The 19425-nt window shown below is 49.9% G+C and overlaps 1 protein-coding gene across 7 annotated transcripts in view; it reads left to right on the top strand.

The window, feature by feature from the left end:
* The window catches only part of LOC144114148 (uncharacterized), a 306774-nt gene that overhangs the window by 31251 nt on the left and 256098 nt on the right, over nt 1-19425 (top strand). Inside the window, exon 1 of one of the 7 annotated variants that reach the window (XM_077647677.1) lies at nt 2-275. The exons of the other annotated variants lie outside the window; for them this stretch is intronic. Coding sequence (XP_077503803.1) covers nt 132-275 — 144 coding nt within the window. The 5' untranslated portion in view covers nt 2-131. Of the gene's footprint in view, nt 1; nt 276-19425 lie in introns of those variants that run through there. 7 annotated transcript variants of the gene reach the window in all.

The following is a 19425-nucleotide window of genomic DNA, read 5'->3' on the forward strand; positions in this document are numbered from 1 at the left end:
GCGGCGTCGCCTGTTGCCGCAACGTCGTGCACCAGCTCGCACTCCGGTGTCACGTGGGGCCGGCGACGGCGGCCCGGCGCTCCAGAGGCGTGGGCGGCACACGCGGTGGTACCTGTTGACGGCGGGCCGCCATGACTCAGTTCGTGAGCCACATACCAGTGGACATCGCCGCCTCGTCGAGGCCCTTCCGGCACCACCATAGCGACTCCAGGGAGCCGGCGGCTGCCGCTGTCCACCGCGAGAGCCACCAGCAACACCAGCAGCCCACGAGAAAGGTCACACACGGCTCTCGCTCTACTGCATGGCCGCGTTCGCGTCAACCGCTGCCTTCCGGCGGCGTACTTCACCTGTTGCGTGCAGACACTGCGCAGGGGCGGGGTCCTGTGCCGCTCTCATTGGGTTGCCTGTCTGGCTGCTCTCCTGCGCCGCAGCCACGCAGACAACTTATTGGTGCCACAGGCCCAAGTCGGTCATTCCAGGCCGATAGTTTCGCTTTCAGTTGTATCAGGCATAAAGACATGAAATGGGACAAAGCTGTAAAGGAGAACAAAAAGGTTAAGGCCCCGCCAAAAACAGAGCTTTTGTCGAAGGAAGAATGCGTGAACGTCGGGTAACCGTGGAGGATCACTCAACACTTTTCCGCGCTATGGGCGATGACGATTTCGGGATGAGCAAGTTGACTGGCTGGGCCTCGCAGGCTTCTTTGTTGGGGGAAAAAATTCTCGGATCATGATGAAACGAAGCTGTTTTGTGACTCCGAGTGGCTTTTTGGTTGGTTTATGCTTTATGGGGGTTTAACGTCCCAAAGCGACCCAGGCTATGAGAGACGCCGTAGTGAAGGGCTCCGGAAATTTCGACCACCTGGGGTTCTTTAACGGGCACTGACATCGCACAGCACACGGGCCTCTAGAATTTCGCCTCCATCGAAATTCGACCGCCGCGGTCGGGATCGAACCCGCGTCTTTCGGGCCAGCAGCCGAGTGCCATAACCACTCAGCCACCGCGGCGGTCCCTCGAGTGGCTTTTTATAGTGGTGTTTGAAAATGAAGCACAAAACACAAAGGGGATGAAAACAACGAAAAGCACGCTCCCACTATTGTCGCCACGTACCCTGGCAGCCAGGGCGGTATCGGTTCCACTCTTGGTGATAATGACGCGTTGTTTGTGTGCGGTCAGTATAGTTTCGCGTTTCTCATATGCGCTGCTGTTACGGAACGAAACAAGCCCAAGGTGGTCACGACTGGGAAAAATGGTTCCATTGTAACGCTGTACAAACGCTTGACCTCGTCTAGGCTTCAGCTAGCAGCGCTTCCGCTCGCAAGGTACACTGAGCGCTGCTTTTAGTCGCCAACCGTTTGTGCCACAATCGAGCTTCGAAAGCCTAGCTACTGCACGCGAGACAGCGATCAAAAATGACATAGATTACGAACACGATCTTCGATTAACCACAGGAAAAACGAAGCGCTTTCTCAGCCGTGTTCGGTTCATAAATTCCCAAGTACCGGCTTGCGCTGAACTGCTAAGTAGAGGCTTCTGAATACGTGTCGCTCTGTGTTCTGCCGTCTTTATTCGGATCGTTCGCACTGTTTGACGTTGCCATTCAAATCTCGCCCGATGCTATTGATGCCGTCTTCCACCTGTCGTCTTCCGGGGAACTGTCACAGCCCGCTTGTTTCGACAGCGTATATAGTGCGACTCAGATTGCTGAAGTGCAGCCCAGCATACTTGGCGGTGACCGAATGGCGAGGCGCATCATCAGGGTTAACAAGAAAACATCGCCTCGCGGATCTTAAATAAAAATAAAAAGTATTCCCTTTTGCATGTGGTGTTCCGAACAGTTGCCGCGCCAACTTGTCATGATGCACTGCGATTCATTTCTGTTTTCCTGTTTTAACGACTCAATCGTGGCGCGAGTCCATGAACCGTCACGCTTAACGTCACGAATTCAAGCGCTGTGTCACCAAATACAAACTAGGTCATGTAACTGCGAGTTCTGCGGCTAAAAAAAAAGGAATCTTTCCGTGTTCAACAAACAAGGGGATGATCGCAAGGGGTCCAAGCATGCGATAGTACTAAAGAGGTCAGGTGGTGAGTTCTTGTTTCGTCATGGAGGACTCATATTTCTTTTTCTCCGCTATAGACTCCTACTTTTTAACCTACAAATATGTCGCAATACACCTAATACGCTTTGGCGATCCTACACATCTTTCACTCGTTAGGCGTAGTTGCTTTGAACCTTTTTTCCAAGCTGTCGAATCAGTTCTTGCGCCATTTTTCCCTCTGCAGAAAGGTGCAGCCGGCGCCGCTATCCGGCACTAACCTCTCCCGAGTCCTCACACGTTCATCTATCTCTTTCTCTCTCTCTCTCTCGCTATATATATATATATATATATATATATATATATATATATATATATATATATATATATATATATATATATATATATTGCCTCGCAGCAAGCAGTTGCAACGAGAAGACATTGACGGAAAAGTCATGAAACCCATTAGCAAGCCTTCATTCATGCAACGAAAATGGGGTTAGTGGAGGCATGGAGTAAATGGTTATTGCTATTTAAGTGCAAACTGAATTCCACCATAAACTGTGCATTCATTTTGCTCAGACTCTTTGGTTTAACCTATCGCACTGTTGAGAGGAACCAACCTGAACACATCGAATGTTTCTGTGCAACGATCCCCGTGGCGGTGGTGAAAAGCCTTTATTTAATGAAAGAGGTGAGGCTCTTTAAAGAGCCCCGCAATGGGTGGAGTCCTTATTCCGGGACCCCATTGGTCGAAGCCGCCAGCTTAGCCCTCTTGACCAGAGCCTTTTGGGACTGAAGGTCCGAACAGCCAAGCAGGGCCGCCTCCCATTCCTCTCTGGTAGGGTTGGGGTGGGTGGAGAGAGCTGAGTTGCGCTGGCAAGCCCAAACCATGTGGTAGGTGTCAGCCACCTCCCCACAGTGTTTGCACCTGCCAGTGAACGCGGGATCGATCCCTGTGGCTTCATAGGGCGCGCGCCACCTTCATTTACGTAGCGACCCATTAAAAGTCAGTCGCTGTCGAATCCATGCGCATTGTTTCCCCCTAGATTTAGATACTGCTGTCGCCTCTTCGTGGTGTACATTCTGTTGTGCAAGAAAGAAATGTTTTTCTTTTTCTCCGTCGCGTGTTTAAAGTTTTTTTCGGAACGTTAATGTCCATGAATGTGGTGCTAAGATATTGTTACGAAGACGAACAAGAGCGCACCGGCGCGGGACGGAGCGCTCGCGCTAGTCCCGCAGCCATTGAATCATATCTTCATCGGTCATCGTGTCGTCCTGTTCCTTGGCTTGCCACCTCGTATCAATGTGCGCCGTTGGCGGGTTTTCTCCGGTCTTCAGGATATTTCTGTACAGCGTGAAGCCTGTATCAGTCAGCGATGGTGCACGACGTGCGGACCGTCGCGTAATAACACGGGTGGTTGTGTTCCGATGGTTGTGAAGCCCCTGTTGTCTTACCTTTACTTCAGTCCGCGGTGTAGCATTAACATCACTATGGGAACCATTTGGATATTTTCCGATTCCACAATTGGAGGCGCGAGACAGTGCGAAGTTGGTAAAAGCGAAATATAGTTCAATGGTCGTCCCGTTCTTGTCACTGCCGAAGCGTCAAGCAAGACTTCAGGCTGAACGCCCGTGGAAATTCGGGACATGAGAGTGGGCATACGCATTCAGCACTGCATGTTGGGTTTCGGTGGCATGTTTTAAACGTCAAGCTTTCGGTTTGCAGTATTTCCCAATTACCACCCATCACTTTCTTGTACACGGTATCTTTGGCTTATTATTAATGGTGGATGCAATTTACCTTGCAATAGATGTTTGTGTGATCCGTTGACGGTTACGCGTCCTAATAATGCGTAACGACGTTAAAACGGTGATGCATAACGCGGGGACTGTTTATGCTAATACAAGACGCGCCCAGTTTAGAGCCTAATGGCGAAATGAAACGCTGACAGCTGCATGTGCTACAGCTCATCTCAATCTCGGTGGCACCGCCCTTCAGCAAACAGCGTGGTAAACACGCTTTCGTTGGGAGACGAATCATTATGGCGTAATTAGGTGCCGAAGAAACTGCGTCATCGAGCAAGCGGGTGCTAGTTCAACAGGTATTGGCGGATGCACAAGCAGTTTGTAGGCGATGAGGCTAAGGAAGATCGCTTGAGAATTGTCGCGCGCTGGCACATGAGCTTAAGCTGGAGGTAACTTCTGCATACGCAGTCTTTTTCTTTTTTTTTGAATTAAAAACCGTGGATCACGTATGACAATCGGTGTTGGATCCATTTAGTCTTGAGTTATCAATGAAGATGCTAAGTCGGCACCGAGCTCCAAGGAGCTCCTATCAACTGCAAGTTTGACGCGCATCCATGATGCGCTGGCCGAGCTGGAATCTGTACTACTACATAGCGCCGGAACGGGTTCACACTCAAAGTTTATCACTTCTGCCGACAACTGTAGACACGTTGAAATTAGTTTGTGTCCTCTTCATGAAATTATAACGAGGGCTTTCGCAGAAGGAATTCTGACTACTGTTGTATTACGCTCCTAAATAAACACCTAGGTCAAATAAAATAAAATTCTAATAAAACCAGTCTGTGCCGAATTATTAAGTTCACCTTTTGATCATTTATCTAACAGAATAAATATAGGTTTTCTTAAAGGCCATTGATTGCTATCGACTTCTAGCCTAGCAATTGTCATGCCTCGATATGGAAGTGTTGGGGACCGGTTCTGATGTATAGCATAACGCCGTGCGCATCCACGGAAAAGCTGTATACTCTGTGATGTTTAGAGCCTTTGTTCGTTCATTCTTTTCTGTCATCTATTCGCACTGGTGCGCACAATGTTTGTCACTAGCTCTCCCTTGGCGAGCTTTGTATTTCAGAAACGAGACGTGAAGTGAATCCCGCATCGGGAGAACTGCAGGAGTAGAGAGGATTGCACACTTAAGCCCGTGGCTGCTTTTGGCAAGACTGACTGCTGGAGAGGGGCGCATTTAGCTGCATAATAATGGTTCAACAGCCCAAACACACACAGACTAAGAAAGAGACGAGACACAAAAACCACACAAACAAGCATTTAGATCCTTCGCTATGCGCATGCGTGCTGTGCAAAAAGGTATTCCAGTAGAACACGTTCTTGGGCAAGTTGGTTCATAGCTTGAGTAGATGCAAGCGCACAAAAACACAGAACACAGGAAAAGAAAGACAGAAGCGCCTGTATCGTGTCTTTCTTTTCCCGTGTGCTGTGTTTTTGTGGGCATCATCTGATCAAGCTGTGCAAAAACTTTGTTTTCCGGAGGCTCATAAGAATCGAACTTTGCAGACAGAGTGCATAACTGAGAATCAGCGCTCATTAAAGGCACAATACGTGAGGAAGACTGTTCGTTGAAGGCTGCCTCTTGCTGATGTCGCATTAATCGGCCAACCGGCCCGTAATCCTGTTCTCGCTGTTTATTGTATTTCCTTGTTCCTCGTTGGCAGCTCCCGAAATTCTCGCTGCTGGGACGGTCTCCAAATGTCGCGATTCTCCTTTGACACTCGACGCCAGTTCCCTTCCAGAGGCGCCCCGTAAGCGAAGCGCCCGGCGACTGCTTGGCGGCCGGGACGGATGCCGCCGCTTCTCCCGGCGGCGTCCCAAAAGGGTTGCGGGAGTCGGGAGGGAAGGAGTGCGCGTCCCCATTCGGCCGCTGAATCGATGACAGGAAGCGCGTCCCGACGCCGGCAAGGCTCTTCTCCCGCGTCCTCTCTCCGCCAGCCTCTCGGACGCGCCGCTGCCAGCCTCTCGGACGCGCCGCGTGAAAAGCGGCGCCGCGCCGTCGCGACGCTCTTTGCCGGACCCCTCTGCGGCAGCGCGAGTGGGTGGCGGCGCAGTGAGCACACGCTGAGACGGACGGCACGTTTATGGATTCCTTGAGAAATTTTCGCTGCGTCGCTCCTGTTTCGTGCGCCATAAATAGAGACGCCTTTTGCAACGTTGCGATGCTGGTTATGGATCGCTCAGATACACGCTGGGGTTGAGGCTGAGAGTTAGCGCCAACGTTATTGCTTGGGGCGTGGAGAGTGGCAGAGAATTTAGCACGCGGTGCACTGACCACTGAAATGATGCAAAGCAGAGCTTACGCCGGGGCACTACTTTATTTGTGTTTCATTAATTGCATCGCAAATAGCAATTCGTCCGTGCCGACTTCATCAAAGGTTGGATAATCGTATCAGCTGCTTGTAATTTGCACACGCGCATAATAAATCATGGGTTTTGATGATCACGCCTTTTTGGGGGCCAGTATTGGTGCATTTTACAAATGAAAAATAGAAAGGAGCATATAAGTACTTTTCCTCCTTAATATGAAGTGTTGGACGCAATATTAACTATTAGCAAACGGTTACCGGGCAAAAAGGTAGGTTAGCTATTAATGGATTTTTTTTTTTCGCATTAAACCTGATCCGGAGTTCCCGGGTTCGAACCCGACCGCGGCGGCTGCGTTTTTATGGAGGAAAAACGCTAAGGCGCCCGTGTGCTGTGCGATGTCAGTGCACGTTAAAGATCCCCAGGTGGTCGAATTATTCCGGAGCCCTCCACTACGGCACTTCTCTCTTCCTTTCTCCTTTCACTCCCTCCTTTATCCCTTCCCTTGCGGCGCGGTTCACGTGTCCAACGATACATGAGACAGATAATGCGTCATTTCCTTCCCCCAAAAACCAATTATTATTATTATTATTATTATTATTATTATTATTATTATTATTATTATTATTATTATTACTATTATTATCTTGTTTCGCAGAATCGCTGGCGCATTTTGCCACAGCTAAAAGCTGTTGTCAAACATTAAGACGACGCCCATGTAACGCTGACAAGGCTGAGCACGCCGGATCCATAGCAAACGGTAGAACGAGTTGCACAAAACACAACAAAATAAAATATGTATTGAGTTGCAGAAATTAGAAGCGATAGTGGGGTCCTTGAGGCACTCGTTCGTGGAGAGCGCCGGGTTTAATTCGACCGCTTGGGATTCTCTAACGTCCACCGAACTCTCAGTGCACGAATATTATTGCATTTCACATCCATCGTAATGTGGCCGCCGCATCCGGGATGGAACCCGCGCAGTCGTGCTCTCCAGCCGAAACGCCGTAACCAGTGAGCCACTGCGCCGGGTTGACGACGACGACGATGACGACAAAGTACAGTTAGAGAAAAGGTTGGAAGAGGTGCAGCGGAAGCAAACAACGACGAAGACAAACGTTAACGTAAAGAAATTCCTTTTTCCTGCAGTAGCATGGTTGAGAACATGACATGGTTATTGGGGAGATAACAGAGATAAAACGATGCTGCCAGCAAACGAAATGGGGGAGCAAGTTTCGTCCTTGATGCACGATAACGTAGAGCATATTACAGGCGTTCGCAATTTTGCTGAAATGCTTTTTATTGTAGTCGCTTCTCTTCTAATGTTAATATGCATGAGTGAGCTTGTTCCTCTTCTGGACATACGGAGCTCAAATCGAATGTCCACTTGGCGATCTTGAGTGCTCATTGAGGCTTGAGGACGCAGGTGTCCCTTGAGTGTTCGTAAAAATCTGAGTGCTCCGCCAACGCATCCTTTCTGGCTCAATACGCTCTGTTTTTGCGTCACAAGCCTACACCGTGCTTGCATGGATTGGGAGAGACGCTTTAGTGCAGGGCTGCTCACTAATTTCGGTCACCTGAGGCCCGTTTGCGTGCACCGAGATCTCGGTATACAAGAGTAGGTGAAGCATTTGATTCGTGACGATTCACGTCCGGATTGTGAAGCTCAGCTGTCCTGATGGGTCAGGCAAGGCGCACTGGCAGCTGAAGGGCCTTGGACATGGGCGACGTGTCGCGCTGGGCGAGGCCCGAGAATGGTGCGAAGGTCCGGCGCTGGAGCAGACCAGCATTCCCACGTAAAAGGAACACGGGGAAAAGAGAGGGGGAAATGTGATGAGAGCGAGGCCGAGTGCAGTGCGTGTGTTTTGTCTCAGGATAACCGTGCACCATGACAATGGGGGATTCCGGGTTGGTTGATAACGTGATGCTTTGTTAGGTCGCACGGGCGGTAACTGTTGTGCATGGCGAATGAATGTTGGCTCTCGGCGTGTGAGGCCAACGGTGAGGAGGCGGGAGGATTCGGCGGGAGGATTCGGCGGCTCAGGCGATCGTCTTTGGGACACTGTATGCAGTGATTTAGGAGGGCCCCGCGAACTTCCCCAGGCAAGGTGGAAGCTCGGGCATGTGAGCTTGTCATTATCGCTATAGCGCAAAAGACGAGAACGAGACGAGCACACAGACACGTCGCTGAACTTACAACTCTCCAGGGTTGTAGCCATGGGGCCAGGGTTGAGGATAGCTCGGGGACTGATTTTCACGAGCAAGAGGTGGGCTCTTTCGTTCCCTACGATGCCTTGGTGTCTGGGGCCCCTGTTATTTTTCAATCTTTCTAGGTTGCCCCAACCTAATATTTGTCCCCTCTAGTCGTGCGTGAACACTGGGATGGGCTGCCGTGTAAGGTCATGTTTTGTATGCGCAAGAGCGCTTCCTTTATCGCTTCATCTGCTGCCGCCAAATAATTGTCTTAAAAGTTCTAACCTGTTAATTTGGCAGGATTTCATAACAACCCATTGCAGCACCGTTGCTGGGGCCTAATTGAGTGATTTATTTATTGACATGGCGAAAACTTTGCTCACCTTAAAGCACATTTCTTTAGACAGGTGTAGGCGCTGAATATTAATATATGCCTTCTCCAGATTATAGCATATAACGTGCATTACGTCCTCGTCGTCAAGATCTCGGAGACAGCGACACAATTTCCCTTCTTCGAAGCAGGTCAGCGTGGTTCCCCGCATTCTCTTTTCTACTTGTCGTTTTATATCACTTCTCAGCAAACGGCGCAACCGACGCGCCGCAAAGGATGCTGATGCCCAGCAAACATTTTCTGTTCTGCTTCTGCGCGCAGCTTAAATTAGATGTGAATGCTGCTGCTGAGCCTGTGCAGCAGCCCTTTTGCATTCAGGTCTGGATCTTCGTGCGCATGAAGACAGACGCAGACTGCGGAAAGAGGGGATAGCCACGAGGTATAGACAGAGCCACGAGTACGACTCAGGAGGCGATTTTTTTTTTTTGACTGATATCTACCATTGCTTGTGAACAACTAGCGAGTAGGAACAGTTAGCTAAACTAACAATAATAATAATTGGTTTTTGGGGAAAGGAAATGGCGCAGTATCTGTCTCGTATATAGTTGGACACCTGAACCGCGCAGTAAGGGAAGGGGGGAATGAGGGAGTGAAAGAAGAAAGCAAGAAAGAGGTGACGTAGTGGAGGGCTCCGGAATAATTTCGACCACCTGGGGATCTTTAACGTGCACTGACATCGCACAGCACACGGGCGCCCCTAGCGTTTTTCTCCATAAAAACGCAGGCCGCCGCGGTCGGGTTCGAACCCGGGAACTCCGGATCAGTAGTCGAGCGCACCCGCCGCGGTGGCTCAGTGGTTAGGGCGCTCGACTACTGATCCGGAGTTCCCGGGTTCGAACCCGACCGCGGCGGCTGCGTTTTTATGGAGGAAAAACGCTAAGGCGCCCGTGTGCTGTGAGATGTCAGTGCACGTTAAAGATCCCCAGGTGGTCGAAATTATTCCGGAGCCCTCCACTACGGCACCTATTCTTCCTTTCTTTCACTCCCTCCTTTATGCCTTCCCTTACGGCGCGGTTCAGGTGTCCAAAGATATATGAGACAGATACTGCGCCATTTCCTTTCCCCAAAAACCAATTATTATTATTATTAGTCGAGCGCCCTAACCACTGAGCCACCGTGGCGGGTTTAGCTCAACTAAAGAGTTAGTATTGCTCAGAGCCAAGTATCAAGAGCGCCGCGTGCATTTGCAATGCATGGTAGGCTATACCGCGCAAAGCAATTACGCGGAACAGCTTACATTAGTGCTGCGGTTTCATTTTTCTCTGCCAGCCGCGGTAGTATAGCTTGTGTATGCGTCAGCGTACCGTGCACCCCTCCTCCTTTTGGTTAGCCGCGGCAGGGCGACCATCCTGTCATTTTGTTTCTTTTGGCAGTAGTTGACCCAGCAGCTATATCGCGTAGCGAGGTTGGACTTTGAATGGTTCCGGCTGCCAAGCTGCCAGCCGGTGCCGCGAAAACGTAGTTTCAGGCAGGCACGTCGTCGGCGATCGTTTGTTTATGCAGCCCGGAGAAAATGTTGTGTCTGGCGGCCAGACTGGGTGCGCCTCAGCACGAGTTGAGAAGGGCGTGGTCTTCTCGGCTGGAAAGACTCGCTGAGTACAGCCTGTTGCGCAGCCACGAGTCGCCAAGAGCCACTATGTTTGGAAAGTATCTGCCTGTGGCGTAAAGCCTTAATAGCGCCGTGGGTTTGTTGGCTGTACTCAACACGGCGTGCTTAGGGCTATATACACGACACCCACGCTTGAAGATACGCTTCATTCACATCGACGGGGGAGAGTATTGGCCGGTACTGAACATCTTCAATAGTGTTCAAGGAGGTTAGCGGGCAACTCGAACATGTACACATGTACGTAGAAAGCATCGGAGAAGCACGAAAAGCGCGACAGTGACCTTTTTTCTTCTTTTTTTGCTTAAAGGGTATATGCAACTGTTAATGTAGATACCCTTAGGTTAGGAAATTTTCCTCGTTGGTTTGCTGCGCAGCAGCTCTACCATAACCCCGAATAAGAAATATGATGCCACGATGCCCGGCAAAAAAAAAAAGAAAAGCTCACAGCGTCGTCAGTGCAATCTGTGCTGCTCACACTGCAGCTGCAGAAGACGCGCTTCAGGCCCCGTTGTCTGGAAGTTCCAAGGGCGCCAGAGTCAAGTTGTCTAGTGGAAGCGTGTGAGCACGCCTATAAAGGGTCACCGCTTGTCTCTGCGCTGTCACGGAGGACGACGTGTTCTTCGCGCGCCCTCCTCGCTTCGGTTGTGTTCCGTACACCTCGAATGACGCGCAGTTGGGCGCACTCGGTCAGCTATGCGGAATTACCAATACAGCTGCAGCCCGTTGTGGCCTGCAACCAGCTCCCGACGGCAGACAGTCGAGCTGCTGCTCACTGCGTCCTATCGTTGGTGTCACGGAAAGCAAGGGATGTCGAGCAGCGGCGCGCCCTCCGCCCCGGGTTTCGGAAGCGTGCCGAGGACCATCGATTCCGACTGACCTCGCTTCGTCGGCGACGGCGCCATCGCGGTCGGCGCCAGGGATTCGGAGCGGAGGCTGTTCGATAGACCACGTGCACCCCTGCCCTCCGCAGAAACGCCCCCCCCCCCCCCCACCACCTAAAAATCAAAGCGCACGCCTGCTTTGATGATGAAGCTTTGAGAGAAGTTGAAGAAAAAACTTATTTCGGGAGAAGTTGTGTCGCTGAGTGCTGTCGCCAATAACGAAGAGTGGCCATTTCTATACGGCACTCAGAACGAAAGCTACGCTGCCGCTTCATTTTCATTGACCAACTGTTGCGTGAGAGTCAGGACGGATCCGAACCGTGCCAGTGAGAGATGTTCGTTGAAATCACAGGGTATATGATTCGTGCTACACATGGGGCCGAGTATATAACTGCCACTCACATATAGCGCACGCGCTTGCCGCAATCAAAAATAGAAACAGAGAGAACACATTTTTCTTGTGAATTATACTAGTGCAGTAGTATCAGTTGCCGGCACACCAAAACCCCGCCGATGTCTGGTGTCACAAAATTCGCCTATTGGTCGAGCGAGGTCACATGACCTTGTGACGTCATCACAACCTGTCTTGATGGGCCAGCTTGATTTGTCGAGGAAGTGACGCGACTTTGTGGCGTCATCACAACCTGGCCACTGGATTGGGAGCAACCTGCCCACCGTGGAAGCTAGCAATTAAATCAATGATTGGTCGAGAGAGGTCACGTGACCTTCTAACGTCATCACATCCTGCCCACCGGTTTGTGAGCAGCCTAGCTTCTAGACAGCAAACTAGATAGAGAATCAAAATAAAAAATCACAAAAATATCATACTTCTAATGTCGGCACCGTCACAGCATAGCGGATACCTGCAGCTGCAGCTAGCAGTCCGAAAATGGCGGTTGATGGGCCGCCAGCTACAAGGAAACACACGCAAACACTCACAGAAGTTGCAACAGAAGCTGTGAAAAATGTGAAATCTAACGCTATCACTTACCCGCCGCGGTGGCTCAGTGGTTAGGGCGCTCGACTACTGATCCGGAGTTCCCGGGTTCGAACCCGACCGCGGCGGCTGCGTTTTTATGGAGGAAAAACGCTAAGGTGCCCGTGTGCTGTGCGATGTCAGTGCACGTTAAAGATCCCCAGGTGGTCGAAATTATTGCGGAGCCCTCCAGTACGGCACCTCCTTCTTCCCTTCTTCTTTCACTCCCTCCCTTGCCCCTTCCCTTACGGCGCGGTTCAGGTGTCCAACGATATATGAGACAGATACTGCGCCATTTCCTTTCCACAAAAACCAATTATTAACGCTATCACTTTCCTCTTAAGGTGACTTCAGCGTCTTCATAGCTTTTATAGTACCTTCTGCTGAACTTGCTGGTCACGCCAAAAAAAAAAAACGCATATAATGAGGTGCAGTTCGTGTTCCTTTACACTTCTGGCGTATACGGCAGTTCATAGTTACCCCGAAATGCGGTATTGGCTGTATACGTATCGCCGCATGCAGGAAGCATCCGCACAGAAAATAAAAAAAGTGTTCCTGTTTACGCGCCTCTATGCCCTCGCCTGTGTGCCGCAGAATGTGCGAGGAAATAGCGCTTTGTTTTTATAAGACGGCGCCAAGTTTATCCGCGCTGTCTTGAGCCCTGCATTCAGGCAGGCACCCCTTCCTATATATATATATATATATATATATATATATATATATATATATATATATATATATATATATATATATATATATATATATATATATATGGATTTAAAGATAGCTTTAACATACCCACATGTGCCTGGCTGTATACTGTCGTGCAGGTTTCTTGAAAGCATGCCGACACCGTGCATTTGTCCGTCGTTGGTTTTCTTTTCCTCTTCTTAATTTTCGAAGGAAGAAGTTAATTTGCATTTCATTGCGTAAAAGTCCCTTACTGAACACGAACTTCGAGGCGCATCCTCCGCCAACAGAGAGCGAAGGAGAGGCGGCAGTACGACCTGCACATCATCACGGCACACTTGACGACTGGTATCACAAACCACATGCCCGTAGAAGGAGTTCCATAGAAGCGGTTGCTCATGCACGGACTTCCACATACAGTATAAAAATATGCCCTAAATTTAGAATTTAAAATATCCTGGTGAGTTTTGCTCTGGAATGTTTTCAGTGCACTTATGGCCACCTGACAAACTAATATTTGCTTCAATATTGAATTGGTGACAACATTCTCTGCTATAAGGAAGCGCATAGCAGGAAGTGTAGAAAATGTTAGACGCGTCTTATTTGCAATTCGTGAACGTGTGCTATCGTAAATTACGACGCACAAAGGCCATAATACGTGTGCTCTGTCGTTCCAAACCAAATGATGGGGGTAGTACAGATAGTGAAAGTTGAGCTTTTCAACCAAACAAGTGGTTCGTAAAAGTTGCCCGCGCACCTCGACAAAGTGGTAACGCGCCTGAAGCGCGAAATACTTTCTCTTCGTGGCGTCCGCACAGTCCTTAAAATACCGGCGAAGTTCGACAAAACTAGGTTGGCGCTGCCGTAATTATACCTGAGTGAACACTCGCGATAGCCTCGGCACTTTATAATGACACTGACGATAGGCGTTAAGGGCAAGTAGCTCCACACCTCCACACCTTTCTGAAAAAATATAAATAGAACGCGCAATTTCACGTGTAAAGTAGCATACAACAAGCTTTCTGAAAATTTTAGCGCGATTGCTTTAGCAAACTTCCACGAGTTCCACCAAGCTACCAGGCTCGGAGCATTTGCGCATTTTGCATGGTGGGGCAGTGAAAGGAGTCGCGCTGCCGCCAGCTTAGCGTGAAGGAACGGGCTTTCAAGAAAAATTCGACGAAGATTTTAGAGCGAGTTCAGACGCAGGTTTTGTAGAAAGTTTCAACGCAAAGTTGAGAGCAGAACGCTGACAGTGGAATCGACAAGCGTTGAACAACTAGAAAGTTTGCCAAGTATTCACGCACTATTTCGCGTATTCTGGATACCTTCGTAGATAACTAAAGTACTCAGAGACTTTCCTGACCATGAAGCCTTAACGGATAACGGTTTGCGTAATGAGGAAGACGCCGGGTTACGTATAGTCGCCAATACGCTCTATATAGTTACCCCCAAGTATTTCAGCAGCGTGCCCTTACAGAAATTTTTGTTGAATGAGTCACAAATATTATTGGTCAATGTTGACAAATTTTTTAAACGGTCAGGGGGAAAAAGATGACTCAGATGCCAACAAACATACGAGAGTTTATTCTGTGCATTTGATCTATTCTTATTGTGAAGTTATCAAAATAAACGCTCAGGTTACTCTTAACCAGTGAATGAGCAGTTTTCTTTCCCACTATTCTGCTTGTAAAACTATGTTCAATCATGTTCACATAAGTTTGTATAAAAACTATATGGTGATATCAATTTAGGCACTGTCTGTTCACATTAAAAAGTATCAATACTGAGCGTATGGCTGTAGCCAGCGTTACAGCCAAGTGCAGCCATGACACTTTAACAATAATCCAGCAAGAAAGGAGCTGACTTTTGTTGGCGAGGACAGATCGAGGTCGATTTTAAGGAGTGCATTTTCTACTTCCAGCTTACGAAGCTGCTTGGCGCAGCTACGGCATGATGTTCCCAATAAACTATGAGAAAAAAATTGGCTGTGGTTTAGCTCTGGTTAACCATAGTTCAATTGCGAAAGCTTCGTTTCCTCGGCACGTCGTCTACGTAGCGTCTCATTCCGACGCTTTCGAGAACTCAAACCGGTCTCTTCCGCAGTCTAAGAGTCACTTCGGGACGTGGCACGACTTCTTCTAGCCGCATCTTCGTTAAGACGCTTCTCGAGTCGTGCGGCGCGTTCTTCTGGCGTCTCTTGAGAGCGTTGTCTCTTCCTCGCTTCGTTCTGTCGTTGCGTCTCTTTCGCGCTCTCCGTACCGACTACAATACACTGAGGCGAAGCGCGGCACCTCCTCTCCCTCTACCCTAGCGGAGCACATCTGGTGGAGCGAGCGGCAACGGCAGCGGCGTCGACGGCGACGCCATCTGTTGGAGCGCGGCTGCGGCGTTGCTAGGCAACGGCGGCTCAAGGTCGGCCACGGCATACGGCATACGGCGCGACGAGCCGAAATGGCTCGCTGGCTGGCGTAGTAAAGCTTTCGCTTTAAAAGAGGCAAGCAAGCATTTGTCATGGCAAGAATAGTCCAAACTTTACTGCACGATAAATCCGTATACACTGTAGTGCCCCATTTATACAACCCCCACTGATGTGGGTGCCTCGAATTATGGACAACTTCCTGTGGGGATTTAGCCTATTGAATGTGCTTACGCCTCGTTAATATGGAAACTCGCTGCTTGGACAGTGGACTGCGGTAATCCCCGAGCTCATTTCGGCCCGTATGAGTTTGTACGGTATTTATAATATGGACAGCCATGCGAGCAAAATTTTGACAGCCGAAACAAGACGCTATTTGTAGACAGGAAGGACTGCTGAATCTGTTTGAAATAAGGTGTTGTTGAAAGTAAACACGGAATGAAATGCCTTCGTTACGCGCTACAAGCTATAGAACGCGCGCCGCTCCGCTAGTCGCATTTGTGCGCACGCAGTGTGGTCGGTCATCTCAGCGGCAGGCGCGTTTTTCTCCCGTTGTTGTTGCCTTAGTGACACATGTAGCACGCTTTCTCACTGCCAACACGCTTCTTTTTCTGGTGTGCGGTTCGCCATCGGCGAGGCGCCTCCGCACAGCTCGACAATTGTAGCTGTTTGCACGCGTTGTCCTAATACACTGATGAACGAAACCGCTCATAAATGAAAGGGTAAAGCTTCTCGCGTATAGTGTGGCCGTTGTGAAAACAGCGCACGGGAAGAAAAAACGGCAGGTGTTCTCGGGTTTGGGCCAAGGCGGGGGCGAAGGCCAAAAGCTTAATGCGCAGGTGTAAAGCGAGAAATCCGTGGCTGCAAGCAGGCTGTTCGACGCCGCTGGAGGACCAGAAGCAGCGCAGTGACAATTGCGAAATCTAATGTCTTTGCAGCAAGCAGTGAAAACAAAAAGAGAGCCAACACTTGGTTTTATTCGGCTAGTCAAGGTACGCTTCCCTTATAGCATTTCTCACCGCTTTTGACAGCGTGACCGTGCATATATGAGGAGTTCTCTGGAGGCCATAGCACTACCCCGTGATGCTGAGGCAGAAAGCGATGACCGCAAGTGGATAGGAACTCGGAGATCGGCGACCGTCGGAGTCCTTCACAATCTGAAGCGCTCACACTTTCAGCATCTTTGAGCCATGAGACCGCGCGTGGCGCGAAGCCATAAGCATCTGCAGCACGGCACGGCCGCCTAGATGGCTACAGCGCTACCAACGCGGTTCACGGATCCGAGGCACTCGATGTTTGCCGCACACGCATGCACAGCGAAGGAAACACCTGGCAGGTCGGAAGAGGCCCCTAGCATTAACGCGCCCTGTTCCGAAAAACGTAGTCGGCGATTTACTTTCAGGCTGCGCCTCTGACTTCGATGTCCTGGAACTGGCAAACCGGTACTAGCGCTTACAAAGTGAGAATAATGAAGACGCAGCGTGATGTCGAGTGATTGGCTGCACGCAAAAGATCATTCCTTTCAACTTTTAAACCACCCGAATACTTCTACCCGCCCACGAGGTGGCCCGTATTCACCTGATTTGACTTGGTGGTTAGGCCCCGGTAACCCTCGTTGGGCTGTTGATTCTGATACTTGGGGTAGCGATCACAGCCCTATTTTTATCTCCCTCACGCCTACGCGTCTACGGAAAATACGCCGCACTGTACGAATAACATCATGGGATTCTGTACGCGCAGACAATCATTTATCTACATTCAACCCCTCTTCAGCATTGTCTACTCTATCTGATGTTCTCGCTACTCACACTATTACCACTACTGTAAATGAAGATGACCCAAACCCGGACATACATCTCTTGAATCTGTGGGCTCTTCGTCGCCAGGCGGATCTTTACGCTACTCGTCACCCCGATGACCCTTCGGCTCTTCCTACTCTTCACCGCGCTACCGCACGGGCGCGGCGCTATGCAAAGCGGCTAGGCAGGCAACGCTGGGCTGCATGGTGTGCCCGCCTGTCCTCTACGCAGGGCAATCGACATCTTTGGAGAGTGTTTCACGCCATGGAGCGCCCTTCTCAGGTTGCAGATTACACAGAGAGCATTCGCCTCGCGCTAAATGTGGATGAGGACACATTTGCACAACAAGCGGCCCGTCAATTTTTTCCAAACCATGACTGCACCGCTACGTCTCCACCTGACTTATCGGTAACAGAGCCCCCCGATGGGATTACTTCTGACCTCACCATGGCAGAGCTGCTGGCCTCCATTGACCGTTTAAAAACTACTACTACTCCCGGGCACGACGGCATACCTAACTCCTTATTCCGTAACTTGGAAGGGAGGGCTTTGGAAACCCTACTTGATACTTTTAACGAAGTGTGGCTTTCTGGCGTCATGCCGGGAGACTGGAAGCATTCTATTGTGGTTCCAATCCCCAAGTCAGGTCAGCCTCCAGTATCTCTCTCGGCCCTTCGTCCAATTTCCCTTACCCCTACCATCTGCAAGCTTTATGAAAACATTCTAGCCGCACGCTTATCATGGTGGCTGGAATCCCATGATTGTTACCCAGATTCCCAAATTGGTTTCCGCCCACATATTGGAACGGAGGACGGCCTTGCTACTTTGGCTGCTGACGTGCTTGACCACTCTCCACAGAGTCACCTTGTACGAACCGTAATCGCTACAGACATAACAAAGGCATATGATAACATCCTTCACTCTGCCATTCTTGCCTCCCTTCAAACTCTTGGTCTCCCTCACCGGTTCCTCCTCTCCATTCACGCCTTTCTAGCAAATCGAACCTTCAGCGTGCGTGTCCACGGAAAGCCCTTTGGTAATTTCACTTCCAATAGAGGAGTGCCGCAGGGCTCCGTTCTCGCCCCCACATTATTTAATGTGGCTTTAATTCCTCTGGTTCGAGCCCTAGAGACCATCCCTTCTATCCGCGTGCTTGCATATGCCGATGATATCACCTTGTGGTGCTGTCATCCAGATGCGTCTATTCATCAGTCGGTCCTTCAACACGCGCTGGATGTATTGACATCTCGCCTCCCACCTTTGGGTCTAACACTCTCTCCTACTAAATCATGTTTCATTCGAATTGGAAATAAAGCCGCCTTACGGAAAGCTCCCCCTTTAAATTTTACGGTACATAATTCTCTGCTTCCTCAGGTAGAAACTGTTCGTATTCTTGGTCTTCTCCTCCATACATCTGGGACTGGCACCCCGTGGCTGACAGCCACCCGTAAATCGGCTCACGCTACTCTAGGTCTGATTCGTCGCATAGCTATGCGCTCTGGTGGCGCACGTGCTCATACGGCCCGCCAGCTTGTGCGCTCTATCCTTCAGCCACGGATAGTATATCAGGCTCAATTTCAACGTCTCACCCGCAGACAGTGGGACTCCCTTGAAGCTATCAATCGTGAGGCTATGCGCGTCATAACATATCTGCCTCGTTTAACACCCATACCTGTGCTACAGGAGTTCGCCCAACTTAATACACTCAGTGAGATCATCGACCAACGGGTGGCAAATAGAGCTCGAAAACAGTCTCTCAAACTTCATCGTTTAAAGACACTTCCACCGTGGTCCTATTGCCAGCTCACTGACAATCGCCCCACTGTTTCCCCGTCGGTATCAGCAGCGTATCTGCCTGAAGGGTGCATATTATACACGGATGCATCTCATTCTGCAGAGAGGGGAGTTACTGCTGTGTATAGTCCATCTCATCCGCATCTCAACTCTCGCGCGACGTATACTGCGGATACGTGCACTCCCCTGGCATTGGAACTTCAAGCCATTTACAATGCCATTGCTTCCCTTCCGCTCGTTCCAACATTCAATACAGTTCACATTTACACCGACTCCCGCGCCGCCCTTAAACAGCTGAAGGCTGTTCGACGAACGTTCCAGATTTCACAATCTATTCATGTGCTCTGCGCAAAGTATGCATGTCCTGTGCGCATACACTGGATTCGCGGCCATGCCCAGGATCCACATAACATTCAAGCGGATGCTATGACTCATCTTCATACATTAGACGATCCGCCACCTTCGCCTCTTCCCCCAGATCCGTTCCTGTCCCACGTTTCCGATTCCGAAGTTCTGCG

This window comes from Amblyomma americanum, chromosome 1, assembly GCF_052857255.1.
Source record: "Amblyomma americanum isolate KBUSLIRL-KWMA chromosome 1, ASM5285725v1, whole genome shotgun sequence".
NCBI classification, from domain to species: Eukaryota; Metazoa; Arthropoda; class Arachnida; order Ixodida; family Ixodidae; genus Amblyomma; species Amblyomma americanum.